The 20,124-nt window shown below is 48.9% G+C and overlaps 1 protein-coding gene across 2 annotated transcripts in view; it reads right to left on the bottom strand.

Moving 5' to 3' along the window:
* Positions 1–20,124, bottom strand: part of ZFAT (zinc finger and AT-hook domain containing) — a 187,611-nt gene that overhangs the window by 92,697 nt on the left and 74,790 nt on the right. For both annotated transcript variants that reach the window (XM_082674419.1, XM_082674418.1), the window contains 5 exons: positions 17,905–19,346; positions 16,868–17,100; positions 7,591–7,678; positions 5,455–5,604; positions 3,597–3,770 (listed from right to left, as the gene is read on the bottom strand). In XM_082674419.1, coding sequence (XP_082530545.1) covers positions 3,597–3,770; positions 5,455–5,604; positions 7,591–7,678; positions 16,868–17,100; positions 17,905–19,346 — 2,087 coding nt within the window. The remainder of the gene's footprint in view (positions 1–3,596; positions 3,771–5,454; positions 5,605–7,590; positions 7,679–16,867; positions 17,101–17,904; positions 19,347–20,124) is intronic.

The raw sequence follows: 20,124 nt of genomic DNA, 5'->3' as shown, positions 1-20,124 counted from the left end.
GGGGGCGAGGACGGGGCTGGAAATGGAAGTTTGGAAGCCTTCACGTAAATGGTGTGTAAAGCCATGAGGCAGAGAGGATCACCTAGGGTGAGGGTGCAGAGGGAAGGGTTCTCGCATGGAGCCCTGCGGCCTGGCAAGACGTAGAGGTCAGAGCTGAGGCGGCACCAGGAAAGGAGACTGAGGGGCGGCCAGAAGCATGGGAAGAAGCCCAGACGAGGGGGGCGCAGCGCCTGCCCTTCCAACCTTGCAGCCACTAGGCGAGGGGGGTGTAATTATCCCCACTTCACTGAGGAGGAGACTGAGGCTCAGAGGAGTCACTGAGCCGAGGCCACCCCACCAGGCAGTGGCAGGCGAGACTCAAGCCTCCCCAGCTCTGCCTACTTCACGCAGCTCCTCTGAGGAGCAACCTGCTGAACTATTACTGACACAACTGCACGGAAAACCAAATAAGTTCAGGCAGGCTTTAAAGCCATGCCTGCTTCTAAATAAAGAGCTAACTCTATGGTTACAGGCTGGGAGCCTCATCAAGGTAGCCAGGCCCCTAGTATGAGCACATTTCCCCGAGGAATTCAAAGCATGTTTCAGCTGTTGTCAAACAGCTCATGAAGCCGTCCAGTTTACCCAAAGAAATAATAATTAAACGAGAAAAACTAGATGTCCACAAAAAAAAAGAAGAAAAAGGAATAATATGTGTATGCATATTATTATAATTTTTAAAAGAGTATCTTGCAAAACAATGTACTAGAGCAAAGATCATCAAAACAAACCAAAATCCCAGAATACACCCAACATCTTGAGAAATTCTGGCATTTCAAAACAAAATGGAAAGGACTGATTTCTCAATAAATATGTTGAGTCAACTGATAACTGTTGAGAAACAAAGAATCCTATGACAGACCTTGCACCAGAATAAATGTCAAGAATATTAAATTTCATACATGTTATAAACCCACAAAATAAAACTTGAAGAAAATACAAAAGAATTTTCCCCTAAGATGGGGAAGCTTTCTTTTAACATAGAGAAATAAATGGAAATAGGAAAAAACATAAAGGAAGAGACTGACCAATTTAAATATGCTAAGTTATTTCGCATCTCTATATAAAAAGATACACTAAAAACATAGAAGCAAATGGTAAGTTGGAGGGAAATACTTGCACACTATGACAAACCACTGAGATACAAAAAGCTTTCAGAAGTCAGCAAAATAAAATGTGAGCACTACCAAAAAATGGGTGAGAGATGTAACTAAAGTTGTTTAAAGCTTTTTTAAAACTGAAAAGGAAAAGAAGAGCCTATAGTTACAGAACAGATCACCAATGGAGATGAACAGCTGGTCTACAACCCAGGACTCCACTCACCAGGCTGGCCTTTGAGAAGGCATGACACCACAGCAAGTGTCAAAACAGACACACAAAGGAGTCCCAGCAGGCCTGGGGAAGAAGTGGTCACCCCAAAGTGAGACCAGAGAAAATGACACTGCACCGCACATTCCCACATCTGAAGCACTCCATTACACTTGCCTCCTAGAATCACAGAGCATCAAGGCTAAAGAGAACCAAGAAACGTTAAGGGCTCACGTCCTTATTTTGCAGCATAACAAGACCGAGGCCCAAGTAGGGAAGAAGCTGGCCCACGAGGATGCCCCTGTCCCACTGTCCTCCTGGTGGTCACACCCAAGAACTGATGCCCTTCTTCACAGACTGGCGAGTGCTTGAAAATAAGACACGACTTTACAAAATACCTCATCCTCCCAAGAATGTCAGGAAAGAAAATGAAGAGTAACAGTGCAAACTTCCTGCTTTGTTAAGAAAATATTTCATAAAGTCTTTTGGGAAGGTCGTGTTACTGCTTTGACTCCACACACATATTTGTCCATCTGAACTCCCCTTCCTGCTGAAGAGCTCAGGGAAGCAAGTGAAGTGACAAGCGGGACAGGCTGAGTGTCCCTGGGATGCCTGCTGTGATACCACTACTTACACCAACCCCATCCCTGCACGACCCAGGACGGCCTGTCCATGATCCCTGATCAGACACGTGCCCCATCTTCTCAGAGCCTTTCGGCACCGAGCCCAGACCTCGGAGCCGGGCACGAGGCCACAGTGCCCTTCCCGGCCCTCCAGACCTGCCCTCACAGCCCAGTGGACACGCCACACCTCCCTGGCTCTGGGGACGGCCGCTTCTCATAACTGGCGCTGTATCATTAGGGATTTCAGCGAATATTGTGCGACCATGTCAAGAAATACCAGTGAGGCTTATTGCTGGAAGAGGTGTAAGAATTCACGAATGATTACAGGACTTAATGCTTTCATTACTCAGGATACGACTGCTTTGCTGTCATTGTATCTTTAATTACTTTGATTATGGATTTTTAAATTTTCAGCACACTGCTTAAGTCTGAACAGCAGGGCTCTGGCTTTGGTTCAGCCTGAGGCAAGCCCTGGTCCTCAATTCTGATGAATCCCAGGCCGAGCATTCGGCCGAGCCCCTCGAGCTCCCTGACGGCGCACAGGACGAGATCCCCTGGAACAATCTTAAAATAAAGGTAGAACCTAATGGCTGGATCATCCTCTACGCTCTGAAATCAAAACTCTCTTTTGAAATCACTTCAGTTTTCATAGTGGACTCCAATTTTTGTATATCATTGTGCTAAAATAACAACTCATTGGTATAGTTTATTAATCTCATCACATGTGATATTGACAAGACCCTCCCAGAACTGGGGTCTAAAGGAACATTTTAAATGTTATATTAGGTCTTTTATGGTTTGGCTGCCTGTCTTCCTAAAATAATTTTGTGATTCAGCCTTTCTTTCTCTGTCGGGCCCCTCTCAAGGCGACCTTCCCGGTCACTGAGACGCACACCCTCCTCCCCAGAGCTCCCGGCCCCTCGCGTCACAGCACCCACCTTCCCCATGGCCCACAAGCTTCTCTTCCTCCTGCTATAGCCTAGAAACTTCTTGAAGGCAGGAACTGTTCCTTATTGACCCTGTACCCCAGGCAGAGGGCAGCACACAGGAAGAACTGGGTCAGTGGTTCTTGGTGAATGAATGAAACCTGAAATCCACTGAGGTGTACTTTATCAAGGTCAAACCTGCCCAAATGCTGTTTGTATTTTAGACTGAGTCTCATTTTGGACTGAATACGGGAACCCTGAGGTAGCTTGGATGATAAAGAGCACGCTCTTGAAGCATCAAGTCAGGTGTGGTCACGGCCACCCCTCAGGACCGTCAGGCTCGGGTGGGGATGGAGGGCTGAACAGGACTGCAACTTCCAGATCAAGGCCTCCTGAGGATACCTTATTCCCTGAAGGAGCGCCCCCTCCACATCCACCCCCAACAAGTGCACGCGTGCACGTGCACACACACACACACACACACACACACAGCGAGTGTTTAGCAAGCACTGGTGGGGTCAGCACGGCTCCAGCACTGAGCACGGAAGCAGGCGAGCTCACTCTGCTCTCCTTCGCAACGGAAGTTCCAAAGACAGAGGCTCCTTCCTGCTCGAGGTGCAGCCACGGTTTCTGCTGGACTCGGGATGTAAGATTCCAACCACACTTTTAGGAGGAAAAGCTCCCTGTGGGGTCACTCACTCACCGTCAGCAGTGTGAAGGAGCTTGTGACTTTTCAATGTCCCTTTTGACTTGAATTTCTTGCCACACATGTCACATAGGTGGGTCTTCTCAGTGCTATGACGGTTCATATGAGCCTTGAGGTTACTCTTGCTACGAGTTGCATACTCACACAAAGAACATTTGAAGGGCTTCACACCTACCGGAGGAGAAAAAACAGATATACACGTGTATTCATGTATACGTGTGTGTATCAGAAGGAACATATATGTATACATATCTACACACACGTCTCCTTGTCCATTTTGAATAAAGCAGTGCATGCTGGTCCCTAAACACGCCGCACACTTCCCCAGGCCACACTCCTACCCGTGCTACGTCTTCCAACTAGGAAGCCCTTTCCTCCTGGGCCTGCAGTAGAATTCCTTGCCTCCCCTTCAGCGCACCCAAATCCCGCCTGTCACTACTGCTGCACTGCTCACAGCACTTTACAGTGGGTAGCTTACACCTCCTCTCCCCACAGTCTGGAATCTCTGAGGGCACAGACTCGAGCATTTGGAGCAGCAGACGTTTACTCACCTGAGTTGAGTTAAAGTGACAGAAATTAACCAAGGGCCTTGGCAAAAGCCACCAGGATCAGGCGCGCAAGATCACACATGAGAGCGTATCTCAGTTCACAAAATAAGCAGAGCTTTACCACGCTAGTCGCCGCTGTTGGGCTAATGGCTCGACTGCAGGGGCGTCTTACCCTTTGGCTACTCCTCCTTCGTTCCACAGACATGTACCGAGGACCTACTCTGTAGTAAACACCGACGGCTGATTTCAAGGCGCGAAGGCCTGGCCCGGCCTTCCCTGTCCAGAGGGAATGGACCAGCAAAGAGCCCTTACCACCTGGTGCGACACGCTGATGGGGGAGGGGAGCTGTGCCTGCACCTGAACACGGGGTATGACAGGCACGTTTCAGTGAACCCAGCACGGCCACCCCTCGTCTGTACTACCTGCGACCTTGCAGTCGAGGAGGCCCAGGCTTTAACGAGGCTGTGGGGTGTGCCCAGCGGCACAGAGCGGAGGCGCGTGCGTGCTGGTCAACGAAAAAGCAGCCCAGCTCCTCCTGCCGTGTCCAGGTTCCTACTCCATCAGCTACTGTTCTCTTTACTGAACCATTCGCTTGATCCCAGATCGTAGAAAATACTTATTCCTTCTCCCTGTGGAGCCGTCCTGCTTGCCTGCCACCAGCACCGCAGGTTCCTAACTCACAGGAAGGGCCCTCCCTGGCCCCAGGCCTCCCAGCCTCATCACCAGGAGAGTAGCGTCCTCTTCCAGGGGCAGAGGCACAGCCCCGCCGTCCCTAACAGCACCCTGACCTCCAACTGCCCAGCGTCCTAGAGCGCGGCCCACATCTCCCTTCACAGGCAAGCACCCCAAGGCATGGCCTACCTTCCTCCTCGCCCGGCTTCATCTCCACCCAGTCTTCCCCAGCCGGAATCAGAGGACTCTGCCGTCCTCCTGGCCTTCCTTCACCCGAGACACCAGCAACTGCCCCCCCACCCCCCGCCTACCACCACCAGCGCCCGGGGGGCGGCCACCAGAGTTACCACCGTGACCAAGCCAGCGCGGTTGCTGCTCTCCTGAAGCTTGCTTTCCGCCCAGGAGTTGTGGTGATTGGCTTAACTACAGCTCCAACCAGAGCCGTGAAGAATGCACATCGCTGCGCACCGCAACTGCAGCTGAGTAATGCTTTAAATCTGGCTGACGGACACATTTCTCAGCACACTAAAGCAATTCTAACCACAGGGGATGTGGAGATATAGCTTCCTCCTAAAGAATTCCCAAAGGAAACACAAAATCACAAAGGGGCTCCATTTTGATGGAGGAATACTCACCTTCATGAGCCCAAATATGACGCTGAAGGTCTGAGCCATTCTTCATGAAATAGAAATCACAATACGGGCATTTCATGGCTCTCTTTCCAATGAGCCCTTTCAGCTGCACCCTCCTCCCGAGAACCTCGGAAATGGTGCTCATGGAAACCTCTAGAAGAAAAGCAGGATGAGAACTAGAAGCAGCCAAAGAACCGTGGTTCAAGTTAGACGTCAGTGAGCCTCCTGACAGAACCTGCACCTCCGCTCAACCCCAGCAGCTCTGAGGAGGCGAGTTAACCATGTGCCTCGTGGCGTCACGTGATAGGATTTTTGCCTAAAAAGTCAAACCAGAATCTAAGCGAGTCTCAGAGCTAAATTTCTGTTAACACAAAATGTGTGGGATGGAGAAACAGTATCACGAGGCCACAGTAGGACAAAGGCAGAATGTGAAACCACTCAGGAAAAGAGACTCAGTTTCCCCAACAAATTAACGTCATGGGGGAAAAAAGTAGGGCTGGGGGTGTCCTGCAGAACACAAGAAACTTAGGTGACATAACAACTCGATTCAAACAAACCAACTGTAAAAAGGAAGTCTGTGTCAACTGAGGAAACTTTAAATGGACTAATACTAACTGATAATAAGAAACTACTTTTAATGCTGTTTTAATGGTGATGTGTTAGCTCTGTTTTTTAAAAGTCCTTGTTAGTTGGAGATGCAGGCTGAAGCTTTTTTATGGGGAAATCACATCATGTTGGGATATACCGTAGAATATTTGAGGGAAAAAAGTGGGGGTCAGTTTCTGCCAGCAGCTTGACCAAACGTAGACAACTATGGAAGCCGAGTTATGGGTACCTGGCTGTTCTTTATATTATTCTGCGTATTTTGTACCCATTTGAAATTTTACATAATAAAAAATTTAAAATAATAAGCAAAAGTTGAAGGGGTTAAATGGGTATCCCTGGCCCACACTGGACACAGGTTACACAGGACGCGGGTTAACACGGGGAGGACAGAACTGGGCGGTCAGAGAATCACATAACCCACGTGTCCCCATGTGGAGGAAGGCCACAAGGCTCCCCGATCCCAGAAGAAACATGAGGGTTAGCACACTTCCGTTATTTCTTCATTTTTCTCCAGTATCATCTTTAATCAGTGGGTCAGTTCCCCAATAGGAGGAGCAGACACAAAGTAAGAGAAAGAGAAAAGGGACACGGACCTAGCTGCTCTGTTCTCCATTTATGCACACACAGCATACGTCTGCACTCATGGGCCCCGAGCGACGTGGCACCGGGGGTCTGGGGACAAGCCGCTGAGGATGGCGGCCCTGCCTCAAGGCTCTTGGGCAGCGGGAGAATACCAGTGCCTAGAGTACAGGGGTGAGTGCACCGTGACGGTCTGCATGGAGGGGGCGGCCACCAAAGGCTCCCCAAGGTGGCTCTGAGGGAGGACGTCGAGAATACCCAGGAATTGACTGGGCAGAACCAAGGAGCAGGGTCCCAGGCAGTGAGAACAAAAGTGACAAGGCATGTGATGCCCAGGGAGTTTGGGGCTTGAGGACACTAAAGGTGATGGTCACTCCAACTCACTGGGTTCCTCAGCCTGGGAGGGAGCCTACACCCCTTGTAAACCATCACTTGGTTCAGGAACCTACAAAGGGGGCCAAGGAAGTAGAATATGTGTCGGGTCTGCACTGGGTAAGGGACCCATCTAAAGGCAGTCACAGTTACTATTAAAAGGGGAAGGGAGCACAGGGAACTCTACTCAATACTCTGTAATGGCCTATATGGGAAAAGAATCTAAAAAAAAAAAAAAAGAATGGACATATGTGTATGTATAAATGACTCACTTTGCTGTACACCTGAAACTAACAGAACATTGTAAATCAACTATACTCTAAGAAAAATTTTTTACAAAAGGTGGGGGGAATCATGAGACTGGGGCAGACGTATCTGAAGACCAGATGAAAGGATAAAATGAAGCACATGATTATATAAACTCCTGAGCTTTAAAAAAAAGTTAATTCTTGCCCTTGAATTTACTCATATCTTTATTCCCTCTTATATTTCCATTTAATACAGTTGATATATAATGCTGTGTCTTAAAATAAACATAAGCATCTTAAAATCAATCTCCCACTCTAAGATGCATAACCTTACCGGGATGGTTGGTCTTGATATGTGACTTTATCAGTCGATCTTCTGAAAAAGACTTTTCACACACAGGACAAGAATAACTCCTTTTGTCCTTAACAGAAAGAGAGCATAATCAATGGACTGTCTCGTTTAAAACTCAGGCTCTGTGGAAAAATACCACCACCACCACCATCACCGTCACAGCTAGATGCACAGCGCGTCTTTCCCAGCGCCTGGCATGCAGCCCGCAGCTGGCCCCTCACAGCCCGGGGAGCTCAAGGGCAGTGGGGCAATGGCCTCACCTGCATTTCAGGAGGGAGGGACGGGCCTTAGAGACAACGGACCTGTGGAGGTGGCCAGGCCAGGGGAGGGTGGGGCTCGGCCTCGAGGTCTACCACGCAGACCAGGGCTGCTCCACAGCCCGACACGTATTCTGCCCTCCAGTGCTCAAGGCATGGTGTGTGTGAGGGGTTCATATAAGTTATCTTATTGAGACTCATGACCACTCTTGAAGGACAGGCATTATTACGCTTTTACAGATTAAGAAACCAAGACCAAGGGCAAAGAGCCCCAGGTCTGCGAGAAAGAGGCAGCGTCGGAACCCGAGGGTACGGACACCCACCCCAGGCTCCGACCACTCCAAGGCCACGTCCCACCCAGGCTGCAGGTAAGGGTGGGACGTGCATCTGTGCATCTGCTGGCTCGTCAACCCACCTGCCTGCAGTGCCACGTTCTCAATTAGGAAGAAGCTTTTGTGAAGGATCACGCCATTGCTCATCCGCCTTTCCTCTCAGAGTAATGCCATTTCACAAGACAGTTCTTCAGAGGGTGGGTGTTATGGGTTAAATTCTGCCCCCACAGATTCATGTGTTGAAGTCCTAACCCCCAGTACCTCAGAATATGACCTTATTTGGAAATATGGTCATTACAGATGTAATTAGTTAAGATGAGTTTGCAGGCCCTAATTCAATATGACTAGTGTCCTTGAGTGGCATGGACTTATATATAGTACCAAATGTAAAACAGATAGCTAGTGGGAAGCAGCTGCATAGCACAGGGAGATCAGCTCAGTGCTTTGTGACCACCTAGAGGGGTGAGGTAGGGAGGGTGGGAGGGAGACGCAAGAAGGAGGGGATATGGGGATACATGTATATGTATAGCTGATTCACTTTGTTATAAAGCAGAAACTAACACACCATTGTGAAGCAATTATACTCCAATAAAGATATTGAAAAATAAAAAATTTTTTAAAAAGAGGAAATGTAGACAGAGACCTGCAAGAGGGAGAACACCATGTCTTCATGGGAGAGAGAAAATACCCAAACCCACCCCAAGAGAAGAAAATTACAAGCCAGTATCTCTCAAGAACATAGATGCAAATATTCTCAACAAAATATTAGCACATAAAACCCAAAATGTTTAAAAAGAACTATACACCACAACCAAGTGGGATTTATCCCAGGTACAAGGTTGATTCAACATTCTAAAATCAATTAATGTAATCCATCACATCAACAGGCTAAGAAATAAAAACCACATGATAATATCAATAGAGGCAGAAAAATAATTTGGCAAAATCCAATACCTATTCATGATAAGCAATCTCAGTAAAGCAGGAATAGAGGGGAAGTTCCTCAACTTGATAAAGAGTATCTACGAACAACCTATAGCTAACATTATACTTAATGGTGAGAAACCAGAGACTTTCCCACTAAGATTAGAAACAAAGCAAGGATGTCCCCTCCCAGCACTCTGTTTTAACATCATAGCTGAAGTCTTAGCTAATGCAATAAGACAAGAAAAGGAAATAAAATATATAGAGACTGAGAAAGAAGAAATTAAAATTGTCTTTGTTTGCAGATGACATAATCACCTATGTAGAAATTCTAAAAGAACAGACAAAAACATTCCTGGAACTAACAAGCGATTATGGCAAGTTACAGGATACAAGGTTAATATACAAAAGTCAATTGCTTTCCTATATACTAGAAATGAACAAGTGGAATTTGAAATTAAAAACACAATACTATTTACATTAGCACACAAAAAATTCAGTGCTTAGGTATAAATCTAACAAAATATGTACAAGATCTCTATGAGGAAAACTTCAAAACTGATAAAGGGAATCAAAGAACTAAATAAATGGAGAGCTATTCCAGGTTCAAGGATAGGAAGACTCATTGTTGTCAGACGTCAGTTCTTCCCAATTTGATCTACAGATTCAATGCAATCTCAATCAAAACCTCAGCAAGTTATTTTGTGGGTACTGACAAACTGATTATAAAGTTTATATGGAGAGGCAAAAGACCCAGAAGCCAACAAAAAATACTGGAGGAGAAGAACAAAGTTGGAGGACTGACATTACTCAACTTCTAGACTTACTATAAAGCTACAGTGATGAAGAGTATGTGATACTGGTGAAATAACAGACAAATAGATCAAATGGAACAGAACAGAGTCCAGAAATAGACTCTCTTAAATACAGTCAATGGATCTTTGACACACGAGCAAATGCTACACAATGGTTCAAAGATAGTTATCTCAGGCTTCCCTGGCGGCACAGTGGTTAAGAATCCACCTGCCAACACAGAGGACACGGGTTTGAGTCCTGGTCTGGGAAGATCCCACATGCCACAGAGCAACTAAGCCCGTGCACCACAACTACTGAGCCCGCGTGCCTAGAGCCCATGCTCTGCAACAAGAGAAGACAATGCAACGAGAAACCCGCACACCACAACGAAGGGTAGGCCCCGCTCGCCGCAACTAGAGAAAGCCCACGCACAGCAACGAGGACCCAACGCAGCCAAAAATAAATAAATAATTAATTTAAAAAGATAGTTATCTCAACAAATGATGCTGAAACTGGACAGGCACATGCAAAAGAAAAAAAATGAACCTAGACAAAAACCTTACACCCTTCCACAAACATTAACTAATAATGGATCACAGATCTAAATGCAAAATACAAAACTATAAAATTCCTAGAACACACAGGAGAAAACCTGGATGACCTGGAGTATGGTAATGATTTTTTAGATATAACCCCGAAGGCATTACCCTTGAAAAAGAAAAGAATTGATAAACTAGACTCCATTAAAATTAAAAATTTCTGCTCCGTGAAAGACACTGTCAAGAGAGTGAAAAAACAAGCCACAGACTGAGAGAAAATATTTTCAAAAGTTACATCTGATGAAATAGGCCTAAGACCTGAACAGACACCATACCAAAGTGGATAAACAAATGGCAAGTAAGCACATGAAAAGATGTTCCACATCATATGTCATCAGAGAAATGCAACTCAAAACGACAAGGTACCATTACATACCTATAGAATGATCCAAATCTAGAACACTGACAACACCAAGTGCCGGTGAGTATGTGGGGCAATGGAAACTCTCATTCGTTGCTGGTGGGGATGCAAAATGGTGCAGCCACTTTGGAAGGCAGTTTGTCTCAAAACTCAAATACTCTTACCATATGACCCAACAATTGCACTCCTTGGTATCTATCCTAATGAACTGAAAACTTATGTCCACACAAAAACCTACACACGGATGAAGCAGCTTTATTCATAACTGCCAAAACTTAGAAGCAACCAAGATGTCCTTCAGTATATGAATGGACAAATTGTGGTACAACCAAACAATGGACTGTTATTCAGTGCTAAGAAGAAATGAGCTATCAAGCCATGAAAAGATGTGAAAGAAACTTAAATGCATATTACTGGGAGAAAAAAAGCCAATCTGAAAAGGCTACATATTATATGATTCCCACTATAAGACATTCTGAAAACAGCAAAATGATGGCGACAGTAAAGGGATCCGTGGTAGCCAGGGAGTAGTGGGGAGAGAGGGGTGGACAGGAAGAGCAAGGAGGATTTTCAGGGCAGTGAAACTACGCTGTGGGGTACTATAATGAGGGGTATGCATCAGTAAACATTTGTCCAAATCCCAAAAATGTGCAGCACCAAGAGTGGACCCCAATGTAAACTATGGACTCTGGGTGTTACTCACGTGTCAACGTAGGTTTATCAACTGTAACAAAGGTAGCGCTAAGGTATGGGATGTCAAGAGTGCAGGAGGCTGTGCACGTGTGGCGATAGTGGGTACACAGGGAAATCTCCGTACTTTCTGCCCAGTTTTGCAGTGGCCGATGCCACCGACTTCCACCCAGGCTACATCACAGGGTCCAGGCTTGTCAATGTACTCCCATCAGTGACCTCCTATGCCCTTGACCTTCCAGGTCACCCCATCACTCCCGGCACCTGCACACAGGAACTGGTGCTCTCACGCCCTTTTGAAAGACGTCCCGGGCAGCACACACCCTGGAGGAGGCCTGTCGCCACCCCTGGCTGCCCCAGTGTCCTCATCATCAGAGCTGATGGAGGCATTCAGAAGGGCTTTGAAGGAGTTTACACTGATCTCTCCTGAGCCCTTGCTATTTGATTTTTTTTCTTTTAATCTCTGATAGTCTGAAAGCAATTTATCTTAGAGCTTATCAGGGTCCCTCACTTCTTGATGCCTTTGAAGACTGTCGGAAGGATGCAGGCAGTGAGAGAGGGTGTTGGAGAAGGGTGCACTCTAAGGACTCATTTATTTCTTTTGCAGAAACCTCAGTTCCCGACCGGAGATGAAAACCCAAACTGACACAGCAAACTTAAAAAGCACAGTGGTGAAAAGAGTTCTCGGCAGAGGAGGAGAGAGCGCCCGCGCCGTAATGGCGGTAAAAGAGCCCAGCCCTCGCAGTTTGTTTGCTCTGATGGAAATGGCCTTCAAAGCCACACAGGACTCTTTGAAAGAAGGCAGGTGGCAGCAGGTGGCAGTGGCCATGGGGTGTGGGGCGGAGGCAGGGCGGGAGCAGCTCCGGGGCTGAAGCTCCGAGCACGGCTCGCAGCTCTGGATGAACCCCGCCTTGGCCTACGCCTCTGTGGCAGGTTCCTCGGCCCCCGAAGCCACAGGGCAATTCTCAAGCCTGAAACCAGCGGTGGGTGGAAAATATCAAATCTACCTCCACCCTGCCACCAAGTGTATTAACGATCACATAAGTACACCTATAAAGTATCTGACATCAGGTTAAAAAAATAAGGTGGGAGATTCCACTCTGAACAATTTCTCAGGAATAAAAAGGCCACGGACTCACTCATTTATTCCTCAAACCTTCTGGGGCCCCTGTGTTGTGCCGGACATAGCACTGGGGACAAAGGTGGGAGACTCTGGCCCTGCCCTCAAGGGGCTCATAAACTGGTGAGAACTGCCAGCACACAGAGGCCACTAATCATCGTGGGACATACAGAAGGTGTGACAGTCAGGAAAACTGACACTTCCATCGTGGCTAATTTAACAAGTTAGAAAAGAGCCAGAAACGTGCTCCATGTGGGATTTCAACTCCAGGCTCTTCCTGTCCACTGAGCGCGGCTGAGCGCTGCTCTGCTTTGCAGGCCGTGCCCCTCACTTCCGGCCCTCGGGCTTGCTAACAGGCAGCTGTTTTAGACCCAGGAAACTCCGCTTGCCAGAGGTCCCCAGCACTGCGGATAGATGCTCAAACAGGGCAGCACAGAAACAGGCAGCCTGCGACCACGTAAGAAAAGACCGTACTCTTGCAGCTCTTAGAAAGGAAAAACCTTTTGTCCAATTGCTTTAGTTGAATAACATTTTACTCTACTTTAAAAAAAAAACTATAGACAGACCCATTTATTTCCAGAAAGATATTGGAGGTCGCTCCATCTACTTCTCTGTGTTGGCAATATATTATTTTAGTTTACTTCCAGCAAGGACACGTAAGATTTCATAAATACATTTACCTTTATAGCCAAATACAGTCTACACACTTCTCGAAGACAGGCATTAACTTTAAACATTTGTTGAAAGGCCACCTCACCCTGGATGGAAGCACCACCACCGCTGTTACTATTCCTCCTCCCTCCTCCTGCCACCACTACTAAAAAGGAGGAGCTGGTGTAGACCGGCCTCCCCGCCATGCCTGGACCTGTGCTGGGTCCCTCACAATCGTTATCTCACTAACTTCCCACAGCAACCCTGGAGGCGGGGACTGCCACCCCACTTTACAGACAAGAGGTCAGAGAGGTTAGGCAGTGAAGCCACACCACTTGCAGATGGTGGAGTCTGAACGCCAAAATGTGCCCGCTCTTCCCAAGTGTGGACTTGTAACTGCTACAGTGCCCTGAGCGTTGGGTGCCTGAGAGATCTTCTGAGAAGGGACACGAGCCAGAGACAAACGGGACAGACTGACATATCCTGAACATACATCATAAGTTCGACTTCCTGCTATGTCAAATGTCTGTATCAGGGCGAACTTATTTAAACAACAGGTTCCCAGGTCCGCCCCCCAAATTATGGTGGAGGTCTGAGCCAGGAATCTCATTCATAACGTGTACCCCCAAGTAATTCTGATTCAGGATGTCATAACTTACATCATCGGGGTCAGTGACTTACAAAGTTATTTAATGGGACCTACACAGGAGGTCACCCATTTGACATCACCACCCAGAACATACTTGCACACACAGTGGCATATAAACACACTGAAACACAGGACAAAAGGTCTCAGAAAACAATACCTATTACCTTGTCATGGGTAAATAGTGCTGATCATTTCTATTTCATTCTATTCCATTTCATTTTTAAGATAAACTGGTTGTAATCCACTAATTTCACAAACCTATAATGGATCATGACCTGGGGGCTGAAAAAACACTGACCTGGCTGTTCTATACTTAATTTCTAGTTTAATCCTCACAATCCTGAGAGGTCGGAGAGAGTTCCATATCTCCATTTGACAGATGAGAAAACTGAGGCTTAGGGAAGCTAAGCAATTTGCCCAGGATCACACAGGTGGATATGGGGTCTCAACTCTAACATGCTAGAACCCAAAGCCTGCCTTTTATTGTACAGAAACCATGTTTTCTCAAGTCTCCCTTTCACAAAGTTTGCACAGTGCTGTAAATAAAATGGGTTTGCTCCGGTCATTGACTAACTCCTTTGACCAGGTCCCACGTTTCCTTGATGCCAACACATCCTTGACTCCAAGTCACGCCATCTGGCTACTAATGGGAGGGAGGAGGTGGGAAGAAGCTACATTAAATGTACACACACCTTCCAGTCATTAGGTGTATCTTTAGCTAAGAAACGGTTGTTGAGAGTCACAGAAACGGGCACTCAGCCAAATTATCCTGGAGTCCTAGTGCAACCAGAATGGACATGACTAGAGGCTCATTTTGGGAGGGACAGAGGGGGATGCATTCTACTTTAAATTTCCTTAGTTTTTTCACCACGTGGGAACCTGTGTTGCAAAGAGGTAAGTGTTGGATGGAATGTGAGAGCCCAACCAGACTTTCAGCGCACCTGGCCCCATCTCTCTGGGTCACAGGCAAGGAAACCAAGGCCCACACGGACGTGGGGACTGGACCCAGGTCAGAACGGCACCGGGCTCCCTGCTGGAGAGACGCCTCCCCACGTTTGACCAGCGTCCTTAGGCACCTTCACATCACAAAGCTCGTTTGTGCTCTCTCCTTGGAGCCTCACCACCACCCTGAGAAAGTGGGGTGCGGTATGCACACCATTATTGCATATATATATATATATATCATGACTCCTTTTACACGAAGCGTTCAGAATGGGCAGATCCACGGAGACAGAAAGTAGACAGGTCGTTGCCTAGGAACTCAGGGAGGAGAAATAAGTGATGACAGACAATGGGAGGTCTTTCCACCGTGTCACCATCCCCTTGGTGCCTGTGGCTTCATCACAGACATAACTGACAGGCTCTAAAGACAAATATGGTCTAAACTCAAAACACTGGAACCTGTTTTCATAAAGAATGCTCTCTTCCCACATCGGCAACACAGTCTGCCTGCCTCAGGGAGAGCGCGTAGTCATTCAACGCCCCAGGTAAATGCGTGTGCTGCCTGTGAGTAAACAGGAATAGCACACCTTTCATGCCCCACACGCAGAGAGAGAGAGAGAGAGAGAGAGAGAGAGAGAGAGGAGAACGGGAACTAAGAAGTACCAAGTGACGTACAGCTGCTGCCACGCAGTCACCTGCACAAGCTCTGAGCCAGGTTCTTTACCTAGAGCACTCCGTTTTAACCTCCCAATAACCCAGGAGACCCATACGCATACACAAAGACATACACGTGCATACATGTGCGTTATGTGCTCAGGGGTGTGTGTGTGCGGTACGTGTGTACACATGTGTAGACTGCATGGGTGGATGTGTGTGCATATGTGTGTATATATACGTGTGTCTGTGTGTGTGTGTACAAAGCTGATATACTGTTTAATATACATTTTATATAGAAGGCTACCAAGCCTCAGAAAGGACAAGTGACTTGTCCAGCACCACACAGCCTGTGCAGATACTGGAGACAACACCTGAATCCAGGTATCCAACCCCAAAGCGCAGGCTCTTACCTACCCACGAAACCCAAAACACCCTGACTTCACCCTTGGTAACAAACTGCTGGAGCGTTAGTGATTTTTAGGCCAGAAAACGGAGGCGGCGCATCAAGTTTCTGAAGCCTCATGGTGCGCAGTCTGTGGCCTAGAAAGGAATGCAGTTAAAGCAGAACCACACCTTGGGGCCAGGTGCGCCTCCTTTATAACTTGGAGAGTCTCAAATCACTCTCAGGTGTCAGCCTCTTAAGTTAGAGTAGCATTTGCTAAAATAAACATTCACTCGTGTCACATGTTCAACACCCACCAGAGAATTAAACACACTTTGCCACCATGAATATTAACAGCACCTTGAATTAACATATCACTTTTTTTAAAAGTGCTTTACAGACATTCTTCCATAGACTTTCCAAGAAACAGCACAGTAATACGACAACAGTGGTCATCAGCGTTTACTGTGCTCTCACTATGACCCGAACACCGTACTTAGCACTTGACAGGCATCATCTAACTCGCTCTCTCAACAGCTTTTAGTGGCGGCTATTCTTATTATCATCCCTGTTATTAAGGGTTCTTTAAAACGTCATTTAAGAAACCCTTGCTTTACTCCTATTCTGCAGACTTTCTCCGATGCTTAAAAGTCTGCATAGAAAAGCAAATTGATTCAATGTAATCTTTTTTCCAACATATGTGAGGCTGTCCCTGTGACCCCTGGGATGGAGGCCTTTGTAAAGTGGAGGGCCTGCTTCGTGAGAAGGACCTCCCCATTTTCCAGGGAAGACGCGCACACGCTGGGCTCTCGGGGAGCACGGGCGCCTCCGTATGCATCACTGTGAGGAAGCAGGGAGCACCCAGGGGAGACGGGGCTGCCGCTCGGGCGCGCTACTTACCAGCTCTGTGTGAACTTTAAGATGTGCCTGCAGCTTATATTTATCTGGAGTCGAGTAGTCACAGCCGTCAGTGGGACACTTCAGCAAGATGTTACTGTGTTTCTGAATTACATGGCGTTTAAGGCAGTTTTTGGTGATGGAAGAATAATGACACTGGGAGCAATAATACAGATGTTCCCGGGTGTGGGTGCGGACATGCATGTCAAAATGCACTTGGTACCAAAAAAGTTTGCCTAAAAAAATATTTTCACATGAGAACAAGGAAGTTTCTTTTATCCTGAAGTTGATTTCTTTTAATCAGTATTATTTTTTAACTACTATATTTCTCTCCCTCTCATGCTTGTCCGGGTCACCCTTCACACTTTGCACCACATCTCTGGCTGGACATGACTTTTCAAAGGTGGCAGGTGGCAAATATTAAGGGTGCTACTACTTCTGCATGATGTCACAGCTGGAAGAGGAGGAAACGGATGTTTATCGAGGACCAATTACGGTGCCAACTACCTTTATGCACACGCGTGAAATCAACGAGGCTCTAAACTCTGCTGACACCTGGGCCATCTACATCCTGTCCTGCCAGCTCTCCACGAGACCAGAGGCCACGCTTTCACGGCAAGCTGGGAGGGTTGCATTCGGGGTCTCCCTACGAAGAGCTGCAGCCACTTCTGTGATCTCTCTGCTCATCTAGGACATGGCCACAGCTTAAAGCTCGACTTTAAACGTCACGTGCCACAAGAAAGGTGCTTCTTGGCTAAGGTTCTGGCAGAGGCCGTGGGCTAAGCGTCCGCCTGCACGCCTGACGGAGCCAGCACGGTTAGCTGTCCGCCATCCTGGCTGCCTTCACAGGCTTCACGTGCTGAACTGCACGCACCACTGTGCACATCGCTATCTACGAATGACGGCTAGCTCACTTAGAAGGCGTTCTGTGCAAAGAGACACGAGCTCAACTCAAACACCAGGTGACCCATAGCCAGGCGGGGACGGGAGGGGCTGCTGGGAAGACAGCCCCCAGCCTCGCGCCCCGGCGCCCCCCTTACCACAGTATTCGCACTCCAGGTCGCCATACACCTTCCGGATCCTCTCGCACAGGCCGGTATTCATGCGCCTCTTCTGTAAACTGTCCAGGATCTTCATGAACGCAGTGATGCCCGCCCGGTGCTCGGGGAGGGGCGTGCAAGAGTCAGGCCGGCACAGGGCCGCGTCCCTCCCACCAGCTCCCGGAGGAGGGTCTGAGGCCTCGGCTGGGTTTGCCCTGAGACCCCTGCTGGGATCTGGGCCATCGGATGGGAGGTCAGCCACTTGCTGCCCTTCAGCCGGGGGGCTCTTGGCGCCCTGGGCTTCCGGGTTTGCTGCGGCGCCTTTGGCCTTGGACAGCAGTGGTGAGACGTCCTGGCCCTGAGCTGGACTGGAGCCTCCCTGCTGGGTGTGCAAGGTCTTCTCCGGAGCAGCCAGAGCCTCGGCAGAGGAGGGATCACTCCTCAAGAGGAACTCATCGGAAACCACCGCGTGCCGACAAAGGTCGGAGGACACCGCGGAGGCCGCCAGCTCGCAGGGTGCTGGGGCGGCGCTGTCTGCCTGGGCAGCGGCTGAGCACACAGGCACGGCGGGCACCTCTGTTGGGGCCTCGGACCCCTCCTCGGGACGAGCGTCCCCAGCGCCGGCCGCCTCCTTGGGTGCGTTCACCCCCTGGAACACAAACTCCTCTTCCGCCAGCTGCAGCTGCCCGCCCAGGGCCTCCTGCTGGATGTCCCCGCCGGGCCCCAGGAGGCAGAAGCTCTGGTTGATGGAGCTGGTGAAGACCAGGGTCTCCTGGGCGGCCCCGTGCGCCTCCTTGATGTGGGCGCGCAGGCGGATGGAACTAACGAACTTCTTGAGGCAGAGGGCGCAGACGTACACGAACGGGTGCTTCCTGACGTGCAGCTCCAGCGCCTGGTACTTGGTGGCCCCATGGCCGCAGAGCTCGCAGGCGAAGGGCCACTTGTCGCCGTGGACCAGCATGTGGCGGTCGCGGTCCAGCTCGTTCTTGAACTTGCGCTCGCAGATGTGGCAGTCGTAGAGCAGCTGCCGCTTGCCCTCCCTGGTCATCAGGCAGAGCTCGTCCAGGGCCTCCTGGACCTTCTTGTCCTGCGGGTCGTGTGCGTCGCGGATGTGCTTGATGAGGTTCTTGACATCCGAGTACTTCTTCTTGCAGAAGCGGCAGTGCTGCTTGATCTTCTTGTGCACCCGCTCCACGTGCACCTTGAGGTGGCCCTTGCTCAGGCAGGTGAAGGAACAGCAGTCGCAGGCGAACTTCTCGCCCGTGTGCTTGCGCAGGTGCACGTTGAGGTTGGCCTTGATGGCGCTGGCGTAGCTGCACTGGGAGCACTTGTACGGCTTCTCGTTGGTGTGGATCCGCAGGTGGGCCTGCAGCGAGTGCTTGAACTTGAAGACCTTGTTGCAGTACTCACAGGTGAAGATCTTGAGCTGGGTGGGCCCAAGCCTAGAAACAGAAGACAGCACCATTACGGGTGGAGATCCGGCACCTTCCTGATGACCCCTACTTCCTTCCAGCTGCCGAACACCGAAGGCTTAAAAGTGAGCTAAAAGGGGCTGAGGACGGACGCATGCATTCATTCATCAACAAACAGGACGGGGAGACGTAGAGCGGACCAGGCGCACACGGAGAGGAAGACCGGGCCCCTGCTGCCCTGGTGCTGGGAGACAGGAGACAGGTCTGCACACGGCTGCAGGACAGTGTGCAAGCGGCGACAGGTGCACGTGCGGGCAAAAGAGAAGGCGCCCTCTAACACAGATGAAGGTAGTTGGGCAGAGGAGATGCCTGAGTTGAGGGATGCAGAATAAGGAAGAGGGAGGCAAGAGAAGGCAGAGGGATGTGTCATTTGCTAGGCACACGACAGCCAGTGGTGCTCCAAAGCTGACCCGGACGAATTCTGAGGTATTCTAACAGGACCAGTCTTAATGGAATGAACTCAGTCTGCTCCATGAAACTAGATACGACCTGCTTGGGTTTGTTCAATAGTTTTGATCATCCAGATTCGCCTATTCATTCCATCAACTGTCAGGGTAACACTCTTTCTCTCTGCTGCAAGTTTCCACGTGAGGGCCACTCTTTCGTGAAAGAGCCCTGGCCTTTTTCCACATCCTCACTTCTCCCCAGAAAAGGGAACTGGCGTATCTGAGCGGGGACTTTAGAACAGGACCAAGCCTCCACAGCCGTGCTCACTCCTGCCTTTCTGGTGAGAAGGCGTCTGCCTGTG

Source organism: Grampus griseus (assembly GCF_964374135.1).
Source record: "Grampus griseus genome assembly, chromosome: 17".
In the NCBI taxonomy this organism is placed as follows: domain Eukaryota; kingdom Metazoa; phylum Chordata; class Mammalia; order Artiodactyla; family Delphinidae; genus Grampus; species Grampus griseus.
The sequence above is the reverse complement of the archived record's forward strand: the minus strand, read 5'-3'. Positions and strand labels throughout refer to the sequence as shown.